This window comes from Dioscorea cayenensis, unplaced genomic scaffold (assembly GCF_009730915.1).
Source record: "Dioscorea cayenensis subsp. rotundata cultivar TDr96_F1 unplaced genomic scaffold, TDr96_F1_v2_PseudoChromosome.rev07_lg8_w22 25.fasta BLBR01001023.1, whole genome shotgun sequence".
Classification (NCBI taxonomy): Eukaryota; Viridiplantae; Streptophyta; class Magnoliopsida; order Dioscoreales; family Dioscoreaceae; genus Dioscorea; species Dioscorea cayenensis.
Window position 1 is genome coordinate 36,028 of NW_024087414.1, and position 17,592 is coordinate 53,619.

At 37.1% G+C, this 17,592-nt stretch overlaps 1 protein-coding gene across 1 annotated transcript; it reads right to left on the reverse strand.

Annotated features, from left to right (window-relative positions):
* Nucleotides 1–613: 613 nt before the first annotated feature.
* LOC120255482 lies at nucleotides 614–17,578 on the reverse strand. The gene is made up of 11 exons (XM_039263300.1): nucleotides 17,337–17,578; nucleotides 17,188–17,255; nucleotides 17,048–17,109; nucleotides 16,820–16,969; nucleotides 16,437–16,613; nucleotides 3,844–4,059; nucleotides 2,012–3,735; nucleotides 1,793–1,858; nucleotides 1,616–1,685; nucleotides 1,107–1,455; nucleotides 614–990 (listed from the first exon to the last, which is right to left on the reverse strand). Exons 1-11 carry the CDS (start codon nucleotides 17,534–17,536, stop codon nucleotides 944–946), a joined length of 3,129 nt encoding a protein of 1,042 aa, XP_039119234.1. The 5' UTR covers nucleotides 17,537–17,578; the 3' UTR covers nucleotides 614–943.
* Between the last annotated feature and the right edge of the window lie 14 nt (nucleotides 17,579–17,592).

The following is a 17,592-nucleotide window of genomic DNA, read 5'->3' on the forward strand; positions in this document are numbered from 1 at the left end:
TAGAGAAACTAAACATGTCTGCCAGAATATTTACCAAAATATAAAAATATGCAATATAAAGAAAATAAAAAAAATCGTATGATATTAGTAAAATTAATAATCTCCTGTTGATAGTAGATTAAATGCGTACTAAGTACTTCCATGTGGACTCATATTTTTATTGAAGTATTTACTTGAACAATAATGTCAAACAAGCAATCCTTTAATTTGGAAATATATATCTAAGATATCTCATATCATTGATTATATTGTCTTCCAAATATGGAGATGATATACTTCATCCATCCATGTGACATTTTGTGCTCAAATTCTTATCTCTTTGGTTTCATATGTAACTTGTCTAGATTTATCTAGCACATCCATGTCAACCGTAACATCACATTTCAATTTATGTTAAATGGTGTCATCATAAAGATATAAAATCAACAAATCTTATAACAGGTAAAAAAACATAAAAATAATAATAATAATAATAATAATAATAATAATAATAATACACATATATATAATAAGAGTTGAATTCAACCCTGAATTCTAATCATGCAATAGCAAGTTAGCAGAAAATAAATGCCTCAACATAATGAACTCCATTATGAGAAAAAAAAAAGTGTTTTAATTTGATTGCAACAACTATGAACTGATAAAATGATGCACAATGTCATATGTCAAAATCTGGCAATTTGAGTATTCTAATCCCTTGGCAAATTACAAAGAATAATGATACAGTAATACTAAGCAAATAACAAGATTTCAACAAGTTCAGAACACATGGATGATACAAGTAAGATTCAGGAGAGCTTTTGCTTATGTGTAAACCAGATGAGACGAGTTATCATACCTTTTTCTGAAAAATATACAAGAAATTTGATGATTCATATTTCTGAAGATCTGACTCGAGGCATGGATCATTACAAGGAAAATCCTTCAAATGCCGGAAAAGTCTTCATTCTGTGTAGTTTTGAACCATTCGGAATCTCTTCCTTCTCAAACCTATAAGGTGAATATAACAACATGTCAACCATCATTCTCAGATTGCATGGCATCATTCAAAATTCTCTTGGGTTTAATGAGTGCTGTAAAACTCTTTAATGAAGTGAGTTTATTACCAGGCCTTTCCTTCGGCAAAGTAATTCTTCCTTCCATTGATAATTTGTGCAAGACTGGAACTAAGCACGGGGGATAATGCAAATTTGTTTGCATACCATATGTAGGTTCCCAGAATAAAATTGTGGCTTCTGAGATGGGCAAATGTGGGTGATCAAAAGCAGCTTCAAGGAGAGATGCATGGACCCTAAGAAGACGAGAATCAAAGATGATATGTGGCCAGCTGTTCTGGAGAGTATCTAGTATCTGCTCCCAGAGACATTGAAGTGAAGGGATGATGCTTCCTTTGAGCATATGATCATGTGTTGAAGCACATAAAGACAACCACTGAAGCAATGGATCAGAAATTATCTGCAAAAATAACATATGATGGATTAGAACATATTTCATGAATTTAAGGGTAACAGATTTACTTGCAGCATCATTTGATGATAGTCCTTATGCTCATAAATGAATTACTAGCATCAGGAAGACTTTTCTTTAAACATCATAAACAGATAGGGCCATTTACCCCCATAAGTAGAATGATATCTTGCTTCAAGAAAACTCGGTTTACTAGAGTAGCCATAGCAGAAAAGATCCTGCAGCTCATAAGAAAGTAAGTAATCATTGTTAGAAATTTAATCCCTTATAATGGCTTGCTGAGTGTGAACTGGTGTAAATGATGAAGATTTTATATGGAAATTACCTGCTGAAAATCTTATGATCACTCCCTGCATTCACTTCGACAATTGTAAGAGCCAAGCCAAGTATTCTGCATGTTAGTTCCAACACAAACATTAATAAGTTGTTTGTGCAAGAGAAACTTCGAGTAAATTTTAGAAAGCTAAAATTATAATTTAAAAGACAGCCTTCTGAATAATACAAGGCACTCAACATTCTAGCTTTAAACTATCCTCACAAATACCTGGCGACAAACCCAAGAGTGTTCGCTATTGGACTACAACAGCCATCCTCTTTGCTGTCAGCTGTTGATTTCGGAAGCACACAATCCAAAAGCTGAACATGTTCCATTAGACAGATTGCAACTTCACCAAACAATTTGAAGATACAAATGTTCTCAGGTTTCTCCTTTAACAAATCAATGTTCTGCAAAATGCTGTCATTCTCATCAAGCAGACCATTTAATAGAGTAGAAAGGCCTTCCACAAAACTATTCCCATAAGAATGCCCACAATTTGAATAGCAATTCAAAGAATTAAAAAGAGATTTCCATGCTTCAATCACAAATTCCAATTCTAGATTTCCATGTGCTGAAGCCTCATCCAACAATGAAAAATTGGTACCCTCCTTCGAAGAAAAGCACACGAAAAATGGATAGCACAGCAACCAATATACAATTCTATGTCCTTTGTTATCACACTCAGTTTTTGAATTTAAATAAGCAACGATATCAATATTCTCCTCCAGGCCATTTGAGATGACTCTCCATACTGTCAACCAGCGTAATTGACATTGTGCAAGCGTTCCTATGTGCATATATAGAAAACAGATGGCAGCATGCAAATTTACAAAAGGTTCGTGTGAGAATATTAAATGGAGAGATCTCTGCATTGCAATTGAAATATCATCTGTTCTGGGCAGATTAAGGGCAGAATGAGTGGCCAAAGAGAGATGCAATAATGTGGTGTAAACCATTGGTGAAACCATATCCATGTAAGCAAAAATCCCAGATCCTAAACATTTTAAATATTTGATTTCCTCAAAAGACTGCAGGTCTTTGATATAATTAAAATCTAAAGCAATCTGATATAATGTTGAAGACAGTAACGAAGGATCTAACACATCTCTGATAGTTTCGACAAACTGTAGAGCGAAACTTAAAGTGTCATTGCAGCAACTGGCAATTTGCTTAGAAATCATATCTTCACAGACTTCCTTTGTGAACTTGAGTATAGTGTCAATGCAGAATTTCATTCTATCATTATGAGTGAATGCTGCACTAAATTCAACTTGAATACCCTGCAAAAGTGACCTGAATATCCTCAATGCGCTATTAAGAATTAAGACTCTATTTTCAGAAGACACACTCGTCATCAAACCTTGAATTACTACAGTGCCAACCATCTTCAGGTAGAATTCCAAGTTATTAATTTCCCAAGGCGACCAGCTGATAGAATGAACCTTTATTGATTCCTTACAATCAAAAGAGGATCCTGCAGAGATCATTTTATTTTCTGTAGCAAGTGAGGGCCTATCTGTGTCCAATTCCTTCTGCTGGTCCTTAGCTTTTGTCAAAATGAACTCATCAAGGAAATCAATACATGCGGTCCACAGGAAGATATTCTCAGGACCCCTAGACAATATCAATTCCAGAATAACCCAATATGCAGCGGTGGCAATTGCAGGATGATTAACTGACCAACCAAGTTTATGAAGAAGAAAGTGCCATGTCTTCAAGCAGGATAAGTGGACAGAAGTGTCACATTTCTTTGATACAATTCTTTTTAGGGGCATCATTATAACCTTTATATGTTTCAAGAGAACAGCAATTTGATGCTCACCAACCCTTTTGTCATATAAAGATGGCGCAGATTTAATCTGTTGAGCCACATTCCCTCCAGTGATTTCTGTCTTGACATCAAGTGTTGGAGAAGAGAAGAATAAATCAACCAAACTTTCCCAGGCCACCTACACACTATAAGCCATAGTCATCGTTTAATGCAACAGTAAATTGATACGTTTTAATGTGGAATATAATTTATATTTGTCCAATTGAAGAAAAGGTAACTTCATTACCAGTGACGCAATCTGAATTTGGGGATCTTGACAAGAAAACGTCATTTCAGGAACTTTCAGCAAGCTATTTATCAACTTTCTTTTATTCATTGTATCATAACCAAGTAAACAGACGTACCAACCCCATGCTCGAACGGCGAGGATCTTCTGGGCAGGAACATGCACCATTTCAATCATTTTCTGAAGTAAATTTTGGTCAAGATCCCTGGCAATTGCCTATTAAAAATAATGCAATGATGTTTAGTTCATCCATAGCCTGAAAGTTTAAGGAACAAAAATTAACACAGTGAGAAATGCAAAATAAGACAAATGAGTAAAATATTATAGAGATTCTTTGTAATGCCAAACTAGTGAACCATAAATACAGGTTACCTCTTTAAGCGAATCACTAAAACACAATTAAATGAGTACATCCTTATTAGGGGCCTACCATCTTGTTTAGTGCTAAGAAGACTACCCTTTCAGCCCTCCGGCGTTTCACCTTTCCAACCTTCCACCACTTCCATCTCTTAGCCTAACTTCTTGTCCCCTGACCATGGCAAGTGAGGGTAGAGCCCCTTCCCATATTCCACAAAAATATCATAGATAAATTGAAACCTTCTGTCCATGAAATTGTTTGTGCTGACTGGGATTTCGCTTTAAAACTCATGAAATAATGCAAACCTTCTTATTTGGTAAGTTTTTTGGCAAAGCCTTGCTGTTGGACCAAGTGAAACTCACCCTCACTGATCTTTGGAAGAACTATGGAGCATTCTCAGTTGCAGACATGCTAAATGGGTTTTACTTTATACGGTGCCAAGCCTCCAAAATGCTATGCAAACTTCTTTGGGAGCGGCCTTGGACTATAAGAGAAATGGTCCTCCAACTTGCACAAATTTCCAACCAACTTTTGAAAATCTAGATATGGTTGCTGCTTGAATCCAACTTTATTACCATCTGATCAAGTTTTGGAGTGGGGCGTTGCTTAAAGCTATTGGTGTGTGCTTGGACGATTCTTGAAGATTGATGACCACACTACTAATCTCACAAAGGCTAAATTTGCTAGAATGTGTGCAAATTGATTTGGCAAAATCTCTATATTGGGGATTGTGGATTGGCAATAAAAAAAAGATAGTTATGGTGGTTGTTCTTTACAAGACATTACAAGTATTTGGTTTCAATTATGGCCACATTTGGCACTAAACAACAAGCTATATTCATGAGCCCAACAGTCAATTGAATGGAAACACGAGCTATGGTGGTTAGATGCTCTATGGCCGGCACCTGGCAGTGCATGCCATGCAAATAGATGAGGCAAGGCAAGGAATCACCAGTTCATCCCTTACCGTCCATGTTTTGCCCCACCGCCTAAGCCAGAGAAGAAGCAAGTACCAACTAAAGACTTCAAGCCTTGGATGATGATTCACCATCATTAAGATCGAGGATGAGATTAAGGCCCGAGCACCATCCCTCAACACAGTGATGGTGCAGCAGATGGTGACACATGGCCTCTCCCATCACTTGTGTCTAGACGAGAAGCACCCACTGGTGTAGAACTTCTGACACATTGAGTGGGAGGATTGCAGTGAAGAAGAAAGGATGGTTTCTTTAGTGATCGAATCAAAACCATCCCAATGATCACAATCCTAGTGGCATATCACAATGTCGGACGATGATTGACAGGATGAGTATTACCCCTCAACATGAATTGATTGCCCCCATATTCTAAAAAGTCCACTCACCTTTTTCTCCAAGGAACGTGCGCTTTGTATAAGCGTGTACTTACCATCTTTCAAATCTTCTCCATTCTATTTGATTATGCAGTATAGGATTCATGCTTTAATGCAGAACCAAGGACTACATCGGGCAAGGCTTGTATCCCAGCAAGCTGCATTCGGAAATCAACTCAAGCTACCCAGTTTAGCAACTTCATTATGGGTTAATTGGTAGTGAAAAAAATGTGCATGTAATTAATATATATGGGCGTGATTTGCATGGGTGTGAGTGTGGGATATCTAGGCTGTTACTGGGTGTTCGAGAAACCATGTTAGTAGTGAAGGGGATAATGTTACACTAGAGAGTAGTAGCCTATAGTCAAGTGGCACATGTCGCAATGGAGCAGAGTCTGTTACTATATTGATGAATCAATGAAAATAGTGGGGGGCAATGAAATAATCTCCTAGCTTTTGTTTCCTCTCTCTCTTTCCTCTCTTTCCCAGTCTCCTTCTGGTTCTCTCTATCTCTCTCGAATTCTTCTAATTCACTCTCTCACCTCCTTACAAAACCCTAATGGCATGCATCATTTGGTGCTTTCATCGAAAGACGGCCACCCATGACGGAAGGCATGACGACGCACGCTCAATCATTGGAGAAGCAACTGATGGCAATAGGTGAACAGTTGGCCCGCCACGAATTGATTCTTTCCAAGCTTGACTCGTTTTGTGCAATGGTGCAGCAACACTCGTCTTTGATGCAACAACATTCCAATAGCTCGGGATGGTACAAAAATCCTTGTCCTCGTAGCAAGGCGTCATCACTGAAATAATAATTAAGCTCGCTAGAACTGAAAAGGCTCCGACATCTCCGTCCTTGCTTCCACTTCCATTGTCACCAACATCAGCTTCTCCACCTCAACTGCTCATGAGACCGCCCAACCCTTCGTAATCACTGGCGATAGCTCCAACTCAACTACCGAAGCTTAAGGTTTCTCTGTTCACTGAAGAGAATGTTCTCAGCTGGGTGTTCCAGATAGAACACTTCTTCAACTATCACCAGATTGTCAGAGATCAACAGCTACCGGTCACAACTTTCTACATGAATGGGCCTGCACTCCAATGGTATCATTGGATGCATTCAACGGCACAATTGACCACTTAAGAGGAGTTTGCTCGACAAGAAGAGCTGAGGTTTGGACCATCTTCTTTCGTGAACCATGAAGCCTAGCTATACAAGTTGAAATAGCGTTCAACGGTCGACGTTGATTTGGCCGAGTTTAAATGCTTCTTCATCAGGACATCTAGCTTGAATCAAGGTAATTGACACGGGGTTATCTTTCAGAATTCTAACCCGTGCGGCACTTGCTCGACGCAAGTCAGCCTTCACTCAATATCTCCCAAGGAAAAGCTAAGAAGAGAAGAAAGAACAAAGAGGAGACCGAATGTAAGAGAGAAAAAGGGGAAACTCTCTATTAGTTTGAAAGAGTGTTTTCCATCTATATTTTTCCCTTTTTTCCCTGAATCCTTTCAAGCAATTATGTCAAAAGATGCTGAAACCAGTTCTGATTCGGATGCTCCTGAAGTAGAGAGTCCAGTTGTTGCTTCAACATGAGATTTGCGGAACATCCAAGCGGCATATCGGTTGAATGGAAAGAATTATTTGAAGTGGTCACAACTGGTCCGCACATTCTTGCAAAGTAGAGGAAAATTGAGTCATCTATTAGGAAAGGGTCCTTCAAAAGAAAAATCCTAGATTTGAAGCATGGGATGAGCAAGATTCGATGATGATGTCATGGTTGTGGAGTTCAATGCTTCTAGAGATAAGTGATACTTGTATGTTTCTTGGTAGTGCTAAGGAGATTTGGGATGCCATTAAACAGACATATTCTAAAGTACATGACACTGCTCAAATTTACCAAATTAAAACAAAAAATTCAGCAACCAAGCAAGGGAATCAATCTGTCACAGAATACTCTAACTACTTGCAAGATTTATGGAAGGAGATGGATCATTATCAATGCATTCAAATGAGTTGTAGTCAGGATGCTGCAGTTCTTACACAATTCATACAAAAGGAGCGCATTTATAATTTTTTAGCCGACCTCAATGTAGACTTTGACACTGCGCGAGTGCAGATTTTGGGGAAGGGAGACTTGCCCTCATTGAATGAGACTATATCTATCATTCGGGCTGAAGAAGGCTGCAGAAGTGTTGTGCTTGAAGCTCAAATGGGAGATGGCTCTGCACTCATGACTAAAATGGCAGGACCTAAGGAGTCAAATCTATCACAGCCTACCAGATGTGTTAAAAACTGAGAAACCACCTTCAACAAGTACATGCTCACTAGCCTTTTCAAGTATATTTTCCTCTTCTTGTTTTGTTATTGCCTCATTCTTCAACAATGTGGGTAATTGATTCTGGAGCCACAGATCACATGACATGCTCTTCCAAAGATTTCACTTCTTATACTCCTTTTCTAGCCATAGGAAGATAACCATAGCTGATGGGTCTATTACCACTGTAGTAGGCCAAGGAGACATTCAGTTAAGCAATTCCATTATTCTTAAAATGTCCTTCATGTTCCAAAACTATTTGCAAACCTTATTTCTGTGCAAAAGCTTACTAAAGATTCTAATTGTCAAGTTATGTTTTCTCCTTCACATTGTGTGTTTCGGGAACAGGGCACGAAGAGGATGATTGGACTTGCTAGTGAGAGAGGTCTTTATTACCTGAAAAATCAAAGTGGAAAAGTTAGAGTTGAGAATTCCCGGCCTGCATCATTCCTTTCTGAGTCTGTCATGTCTAATAAAGATAAAGTTTGGCTTTATCATCATCATTTAGGTCACCCGTCTTTTAAGGTCCTTAAGTTAATGTTTCCTTCCATGTTTAAAGGGTTGGTAATTGAGTCTTTTCATTGCAATGCTTGTGAACTTGCAAAACACAAACGTGTTTCCTTTCCATTAAGCAATGCCAAAACCAATATTCCTTTACATCCCATTCATAGTGATATTTGGGGACCCTCTACAACTTCAAATATTTCTGGTGCTAGGTGGTTTGTAACTTTGTATCATTTATTGATGATTGTACCAGAGTAATGTGGATTTATCTTTTGAAATATAAATCAGAAGTCAACACTGTTTTCCCAAATTCTATAACATGATTAAAACTCAATTTGATGTGAAAATTAAGAGATTTCGTTCAGACAATGCCAAAGAATATTTTAATCAAATGCTTTCTCCATTCTTTGCTAAAGAAGGGATCATCCATGAATCCTCTTGTGTTAGCACACCTCAACAAAATAGTGTGGCAGAATGTAAAAATGGTCACCTTCTTGATACTACAAGAGCATTGTTGTTTCATTTTCCTCGACAATATTGGGGAGAAGCCATCTTAACCGCTGCCCATCTAATTAATAGGCTTCCAACAAGGGTTCTTGATTTCAAAAGTCCAATAGATGTTCTCATAAAAAAATTTTCAAACTTTAGTGCCTCCAAAAATCTTATTCCTAGAATCTTTGGAAGTGTTGCTTTTGTTAATGTTCACTCACAAAACATGGGAAAACTTGATCCATGAGCTCTTCGATGTGTTTTTGTTGGGTATTCTTCCACACAAAAAGGATATAAATGCTTTCATCCACCTACAAAAAAGTTTTTTGTTTCAGCTGATGTTACTTTTGTCGAAACAGTCTTTTTTTCAGCATTCCTATCTTCAGGGAGAGACCACAAGTAAAGATAGAACAATGGACTTATTCTCCCTTGACTTTCCTGGCCAACATAGCTTTCTTGATTTTCCTTGTCAACATATCTCAGCTGGAGATTGTCAAATTCCTATTTCTATTGAGCCAACTCCTGCTTAAGTTGAACCAGAGCCTGTTCATATTGAGTCCACACCTCTAAATGAGTCTCCTAGATCTAGTAGACTAATGAAGGATACGGGAAAATAAGACAATACTAAACCACTGCAAGTATATTCTAGGAAGAAAAAACCTCTTTCTCAATCTGTGCAAGTGCAATTTCCTGTTCAAGCTGCTGTTCAACCACCTGAATAAGTTCCAAGCTTGAAATCATCATACCTCCAACTGACCCTTCTTAACCTGTTGATGAACCTGACCAACCAAGTAATGTTGATCTACCCATTGCACTTTGAAAAGGAACTAAGACCTGCACAAAACATCCATTATGGTTGTTCATGACTTATCAAAACCTATCCTAAAGTCATAGGGCCTTCCTTAGCAATCTTCATGCAATTCCCATTCCGAGAAATCTATTTGAGGCAATAGGAGACAGGAAATGGAACGATGCCATGAAAGTGGAGATGGAGGCTCTAGAAAAAAAAACATTGGAGTTGGTTAAATTACCAAGAGGAAAGAAGTTAGTTGGATGTAGATGAGTTTTCACAGTGAAATACAAGTGTGATGGTTCTATAGAGAGATACAAGGCAAGGTTGGTTGCAAAAGGGTATACTCAAACCTACGACATTGATTACCTTGAAACTTTTGCTCCAGTTTCAAAGATGAGTACGATACAAGTTCTATTATCATTGGTTGCCAATTTTGGGTGGAATCTACAACAATTTGATGTAGAAAAATGCTTTTCTTCATAGTGATTTACAAGAAGAAATTTATATGGAGATCCCTCTTGGTTTTGAATCAAAAAAAGGAATAGTATGTAAATTGAAGAAAGCTCTATATGGACTTAAATAATCACCAAGGGCCTGGTTTGGAAGGTTTACTAAGGTAATGATTACCTTAGGATATAAGCAGAGTCTAGGAGACCATACTTTGTTTGTGAGACACTCAAAGTCAGGGGCAGTGACAACATTATTGGTATATGTCGATGATATTATAGTTATAGGCAATGACACAGAAGAGATGAATAATTTAAGAAGGTGCTTGCTAAAGGAATTTGACATCAAAGAGCTTGGGAGGTTAAAATACTTTCTAGGTATTGAAGTGGTGTATTCAAAGGAAGGAATTTTTATTTCGCAGCAAAAATATGTGTTAGACATATTAAAGGATGTAGGGAAGTTGGGTTGTAAGCCAACTAACACACCCATTGAGTTCAACCATGGATTATGTGATTTTCCAGATCATTCCATGGTAGATAAAGGTTCTTATCAAAGACTTATTGGGAAGCTAATTTATTTAGCACATACAAGACCAGATATTGCATTTGTGGTGAATGTTGTTAGCCAATTTATGCACAATCCTAAAGAAATGCATCTTGAGGTAGTGCACAAAATTTTTTAGTATTTGAAGGGAAATCCTGGGAGAGGGGTCTTGTTCAAGAAAGGACAGAGCTTGACTTTAGAAGCCTACACTAATGCAGATTTTGCAGGTTCATTAGTTGACAGGAGATCAACTTCAGGTTATTGTACATTCTTGGGTGGTAATCTTGTGACATGGAGTAAAAAACAAAATGTAGTAGCAAGATCAAGTGCAAAATCTGAATTCATATCAATGGCGAGCTTCTATGGTTAAAAATGGTTCTTGGTGATTTGAAGATAAAATGGAAGGTCCAATGAGATTATACTGCGACAACAAATCAGCAATAAGTATCGCTCATAACCCCGTGCAACATGATCGAACAAAGCATGTTGAAGTCAATCGACATTTCATCAAAGAGAAACTTGATAGTGGCCTAATCTGCACTCAATTTGTTTCAACAAAGGACTAGTTGGCATATATACTCACAAAGGGTTTGCCAATCACTGTGTTTGAAGAGATTGTTTGCAAGCTTGGAATAGAGGACATCCATTCACCAGCTTAAGGGGAGTGTAGAAGAATCCCTGATTTTTACGAATTTGTTGACTGCTTTTCAGAGATAAGACAGCCATAAATTTTGCTTGTTTTTCAGGCACAAACATTGTTATAGGGATATGATTCTTTTATATTGATGTACAGTTGCAAATCTGTCTCTTATGGGGTGCAATGTGCCTACAAGAGAAGTGCATTTTTCTTCCAAGAGATATGATTGAAAGTATCCTTTTCTCACAGCTAACTCAACATTCTTGTACTTGATTGCAATTAGTATGCGTCTTTTTGAAACTTCTTGTATTTGTGCAGTCTAAGTTTGGGCATCATCTTGAGATCTTAAACATTGAATGCTTGTTTCAATAAAGATTGCTTGCCCTAATGTCCTATGGTTTTCCCTAGATTAGTAGGATTTTCACATCAATTGTTGGCGATTTATTAGTTGGTTGGTTTTAGTTCATACTAAAGTTGCTAGTTATCTCTTCTTATCCAAGAAATGTTAGAAATTACAACTAACCAAATGGAGTTCCCTCAACTACCATGTCTTAGTGAAGACCTAATGTTGCTTAAGAACCCCACAATAAGAAGAAAGAGCAAGAAGCAAAAAGATGAAATGGTTTTCAGTTTGCGGGTTTTGAGATGAGTAATGGCTGCAAGGTTTTGCAACAACTAAGTGATGAAGACGATAAAGAATGAACAAAAGGCCGATAAAGATAAATTCTCTACCAACGGCTAGATTTCTATCTGTAGTATATATGATCCAACAGCTAGAAATATGATTGTTGGGATGCAAAAGGAAAAGAAAATCAAGATTATCAAGCCAAGCCTAACCCGTACACACAATGCCTGGCTAATCCTGTTGCATGCATGGTTGTTGGCAATAAGTGTTTAATTATGGCATGCATCAACATTAATGAAGGCAATTAAATGTGAGTTGGAAGATCCAAGCCCGCGATTAGGCTAGCTAAGCATTGCCCTAAGAACAACTTTGCCTTTTTGTGCGAGGCTTGCCGACCTAATTCAAGTCATTAGGGTATGTTGATCAAGGTTGGTATAGGATCCTTGCATAGCACGTCTTGGCAAGGATCATGTGAGCCCCACACTGGTCAAAGCATGGTCAACCATGCTTTGTTTTTTATTTTCCTCCCTACCTTCCCCTATCTCCACTGTAGAAGAGCATCCTTCTCTTGCCCCATGACCTAGCCGAACTTCACCCTCCACAACCATGCTCTCCCTCTCATTGGCCACACCGGAAGCCACTCCTTGGCATGGAGATGTCAGTAGGCCCAAGCATCAAAAAGGCCAAGGTTTTTTTCTTCTTCTTCTTCTTCTTCTTCTTCTTCTTCTTCATCTTGCTACAACCTTGGAAAAGCTTGGTTAGTTAGAGGTTGGAGAGAAAGCTCAAGAGTGGAGTGGCTTAATCTCTACAGCTAATTGATAAGCAAGCTCTCACCTTACTTTCAGCTAAATCCTTGTCCCTCATGCTTTGATGAGTTGCTTTGAGATGATTGTCTTGGTTATGGATCTAGTGTGGTTATAGAAATGCTAGAGTTTAGAACTCCTTGCTTGTCCAAGATCTTTTCCTTAGTTGTTATTTGGAATGTTTGTATTATTCTTAGCATGGTTGTTGCCAAAGTGATGCTAACATTTAGTCTTTGATCATGCATACAAGATGCATGTTGAACTACCCTTGGAGACTTTGTTGCTAGGCATGCCTTGACTTTTGATGATCATGCTAGGTTTTCTTCATTGGCTTGTCAAGACTAATTGCTTTAAGATTTTGTGAACCTTAGATGCATATGCCTAGATGTATATTCAAGCATGAGTGTATCACTTCCTTGCTATGACAATGTCTTTCCTAGCCTAATGGTTACCTTGCTTTGAGTAAGCTATGCTTGGGAGCCTCTCATTAGTTCATGCCATTGTTGGTGTAGTCAAATGCTTAGTTAATTTTAATTTGGCATTAAGCAATTAGAATTGGTTATGCTGTTGATAGGGTTCTGAAGGAGGATTGTTTTAGCCTTTGGGAGTGAGTTGGAGTGGAGCTATTGTAAGTAATCCATATATATATCTAAATATATTTCAGCTATATCTCTGGTTATATATGTATAAATTTCAATTTTGTGTATTTTGTTATTTATCCACTTGTGTATAATTGTTGGGTACTTGAATACATAGTTACCAGAAACGCGAATACAAGTGGCGAGACGGGTGCGAATACAAGAAACAATGCTTGTATTGTATCCGATACGGTAGGGGGTAGGCTTAGTTGGTACGATTAATTCGATTCAAGATATGATTGAAAATTACCTCCGAATCAGTTATATAAAAAACATACAAAATTATAGAATTTTAATATCAATTCGAAATAAAAAGATGTTCTTAGATTACTAAATAGATTCAAAAGTGCATAAGCATAACATTTAATAAGAAAAGAACATCATGATTAAAGTTATAAAAGTAAATAAGCAAACTTTAAAGAACTAGTTTTAATGCAATTTTAAACTATATATAGATTATAATTTTATGCAATAAAATTTTATATTAGATAATAATTTAAAAACTTATACTAGATTTAAAAATAGATAACAATTTTATCTATAATTTTTAAAACCTAATAAATTGTAGTATCATCTATAACTATTTAAAAAAAAAACTAGTTAGATAGATTTTATAAAATCTATGAGTAATTAATTTTGATATGCCCTTTTCATCATCTCAGATTGCGTACCCAATCAATCTGGAACGAAACAAACTCCGATTAGGAACGAGCAATCTAGATCAAAGATCGGTGGGGGCTTAGCGAATGTGGTAACTACGCTTGAACATACATCGGTTGATGTTTTGACATTTGAATCGTGCAAACTTGTGGGGTTAGTTGTCATCCCCAAATGAGAGTTTGAAAACCCAACCTTTGAGTGTGATGCATTATTAAGTTGTGATTTGGAGACCTTGCAAAGTGGATATATATGTGTGTAAGTTAGCATTATGAGCTAAGATTCTAAAATCAATTTTGATCATCACCATTATTATCTTTTTCATTCCTATTGGTTCTCATGGATTATGACTATATATATATACACACATAAAGAGTGTTACTATTGAAGCTTTTCAGGTGGGGTTGTAAGTTTTAACTGAATGCTTCACTATAGAATTTGTGAATTGATTGTCACCCAAACTACTTCGTCAGCACTCTTGTTTTATAAAGTACAAGTTAATTTTGTATTAAAACATCAACTAATTGTTATCCTCTTAAACAATTTCAAAAACATTGGTTTGATTTATTTACTTAATTATTTATTTTCTATTCTCAGTTCTTATTGCTTCTATGAATAGTATATATATCTATAAGAGGGTGTTGCCTGCAGCTGATATATATCCTATAGAATGTAAAGCATTTACTGAATATTTTAAAGAAGTTAGTGAATTAATGGTTGAGTAAACTAAATTCTGTAGCAATTGTTTAATTGTTTATACATCAGCAGCATGATTTAGCTAATTGGTTATTTGTCATGATTTTAATAAATTGGTTAATTGTTAACTATTTCAAAAGCATGGTTTTAGTTAATTGGTTTTTTGTTAAACTATTTCAAACGCATGTTTTCAGCAAATTGTTTATTTGTTAAATTTTTCACAAACATGATTTTAGTTAATTGTTTATTTGTTAAACACTTAAACTAATTTAAGTGAGTGTATGTCTAATGTTACACAACGGTATTAGCATTGATCTGCTGTACAGTTTCTATGATTTATTATTTATTTATTTAATTATTTCAAAAATTTTGGTTTAATGCCTTGAAAAGTTTGATCTTGCAAAACTCTTGTTATGATTAGATTAGTCTACAATTAAGCTATGTTCTAACCCAGTCAATAGAGGTCAATATTGACCATGTGAACATGAACTCTATAACTAAGACTATAGTTTTGCTCCGCGGCGATGGCGAAATAATAGCAGTTTTAAATTTCTGACTCTAGCCATAGAGGTAAAAGAAATGGAGTCTGTTATTTCTGACTCGGGCCACCAAGATAAAACAAATGGTTCTGACATTTTGGCCCGGGTGCCGTCAAGGTAAACCAAATGGTTGTAGTAAATTGGAGACACTAAAATGATTGCAAAGCCACTTTGCTTTGTTTCTGTATTTTGTTAAATGTTTATGGATGCCAGTATTGGATTTTCTTGATGTTTTGGATTTGAGATTCAGTTTTCTATACCTGGTACAGGTTTTGCAAAATGACGTTATTTTAAATTTCTAAACTCTGTTAATCCGTATTTTGTTTTTAGTGAATTACTTACTGGGTTTTTTGAAGCTCATCAAGTTCTTGATTCACTCTTTCAGATCAGGAGTAAGGTCTTGCAAGGGTCAACTTAGCCAGGTCGTCAAGTAGCACGTGTCCCTTTTTGGATGTGAGGGTCTTAACACTTTTTGTAGTTTGTCTTTGTATTAGACACTGGCTTGTAACAAAACCCTAAACTCCTAGTTGTCAAGACTTTTCCACTTCCCTTGCATTGTAAGTCTTTTCCACTTCTTCCTACAAATAATATCAAAGCTAGTGGTCTGGAACTATGGTGCGGGGCGATTCTGCAAATACACAGATGGGAATTGTGATAAAATCACTGGTTTTGGCCCAAGCTAAACTGGTTAAGTGCTAGGCGCTAACTAATTACCCTGGTGGATCTTGCATCCTCAACTAACTCAGTTGAGAAGCTCAACAACAACAATGATGACACACGGAGCACTTGAATAAGGTATTATTTGCTCGGGCAAGATTTGTGGAGTCTTGTTAGTAGTGCAAGAACTATCCCACCAACTGATGAGGAAGAGAGAAAAATGAAAGAGAAGAGTTATGGAGTGTGTTCTTCCACTATGTGAGTTTGTGAATTTGTGCTGAGCTAAGAAAGTCCAATTAATCTCTACAAACATGTTTATCTAAGTGTGCATGTGGACTAAACATCTTAAGGCAAGGATGCTTTGTTTGGCTTATGGGTGTACACATGGGCTTGGTCTAAAGCCCAGTTCCACTAATATTTTCATAGTTCAAAACTTCTATTTGATACATGAATACAATACAAAATTATGTATCATGAGCATCGACAAATTAGATGATTAGAAGTTGAAGGTTGACATGTAAGGAAAAAATCTAAGTACCTTTGAAAGAATTGGTGGAGGGGGATATAGAACAAACTTTATCTTTTGGAGACACCTCTCTGCAACATCTCTTTCCCTTTTATCATCACTCATGAGCCTTCGATAAATAGGTGGAATGCATATGCTTGCCCTATCTCTCATTTCTTCACAAATGCAAGATGAAAATTGCACCACAACCTAAATAAAGAAAATTTTCAAAGAAAGCTTAGAATTACAATAATACACCTAGCTACCAACCAAGAGACCAAACTCAACTAAAGAGAAAAAGATGTTGCAAGATAAAAAGGATAAAAAAAAATATCCACAAAAGATGACTTAGCACATTCAACCACAACATTTAACGAGATGGGATGAATATAGAGAAATTTGAACAATTCACAAACCTGCATTGCCTCAAAAGTTATGGATTGTGAACCAAAAGGGTTGTCAAGTGCATGAACTACAGCCATCAACAACAATTCCACACTTGCCCGCAAGAAATCAGAACCAAATTGTTGAATAGAAAGACACCAAACTGCCAAATTACAAATTGCCTGCAATATCTAACAATTTCAGTACAGGCAAACACTTGAAAAAAATCCAACTGAAACACATATTATCAAGTGTTTGACCTTCATATCAGTTGCCATAATCAGCTTGGACAATGACTCCAAAACCAACTTAGCATCTCCATCTACAAAAACAAAGAACCATTAACATCCATCAAGAACTCATAACCATACACAACGAATTCAGAGAAAAACCTCACAACCTGAGAATGCACCAACAATGGAGGGGTGATAGATCATGAAGCCAAGGCATTTGAGCGCCAGTGCGGCACTGAAACATCCAAATACGACGCGAGACATCAAAACCAATCAAATCCATAGAAAATCAAAGAAAAAGGCATTAGGGATTTACATCTCTTCATCGGAACGGTGAATGTCAGAGAGAAGGAGGGCGATGAGGGCCGGGGAGGAGATGGCGAGGGCCTTTATCGAAGATGCGTCATCGGCGGAGCGACGCTGAAGGTGGAGAAGCGTGGCGTAGGCTTGAGCACGATCTGAAAGGCCCTTGATTGCTTCGATTTCGCCGCAGATGGCTTCGTCGGCCGCCGCCATGGGAAAAAAGGAAGAGCTTCGCGCCAAATTTTGGGAGGAAGTGTGCAGGGAAAGCT

Bases quoted from the DNA above. Each gene is read 5' to 3' on its own strand.
- LOC120255482 (XM_039263300.1), bottom strand. From the start codon at position 17,536: ATGGCGGCGGCCGACGAAGCCATCTGCGGCGAAATCGAAGCAATCAAG. The intron at 1,686-1,792 runs GTAATTTCCATA...TATGAGCTGCAG, and splicing joins GATCATAAGATTTTCAGCAG to GATCTTTTCTGCTATGGCTA. The intron at 1,456-1,615 runs GTAAATGGCCCT...TTATTTTTGCAG, and splicing joins ATATCATTCTACTTATGGGG to ATAATTTCTGATCCATTGCT.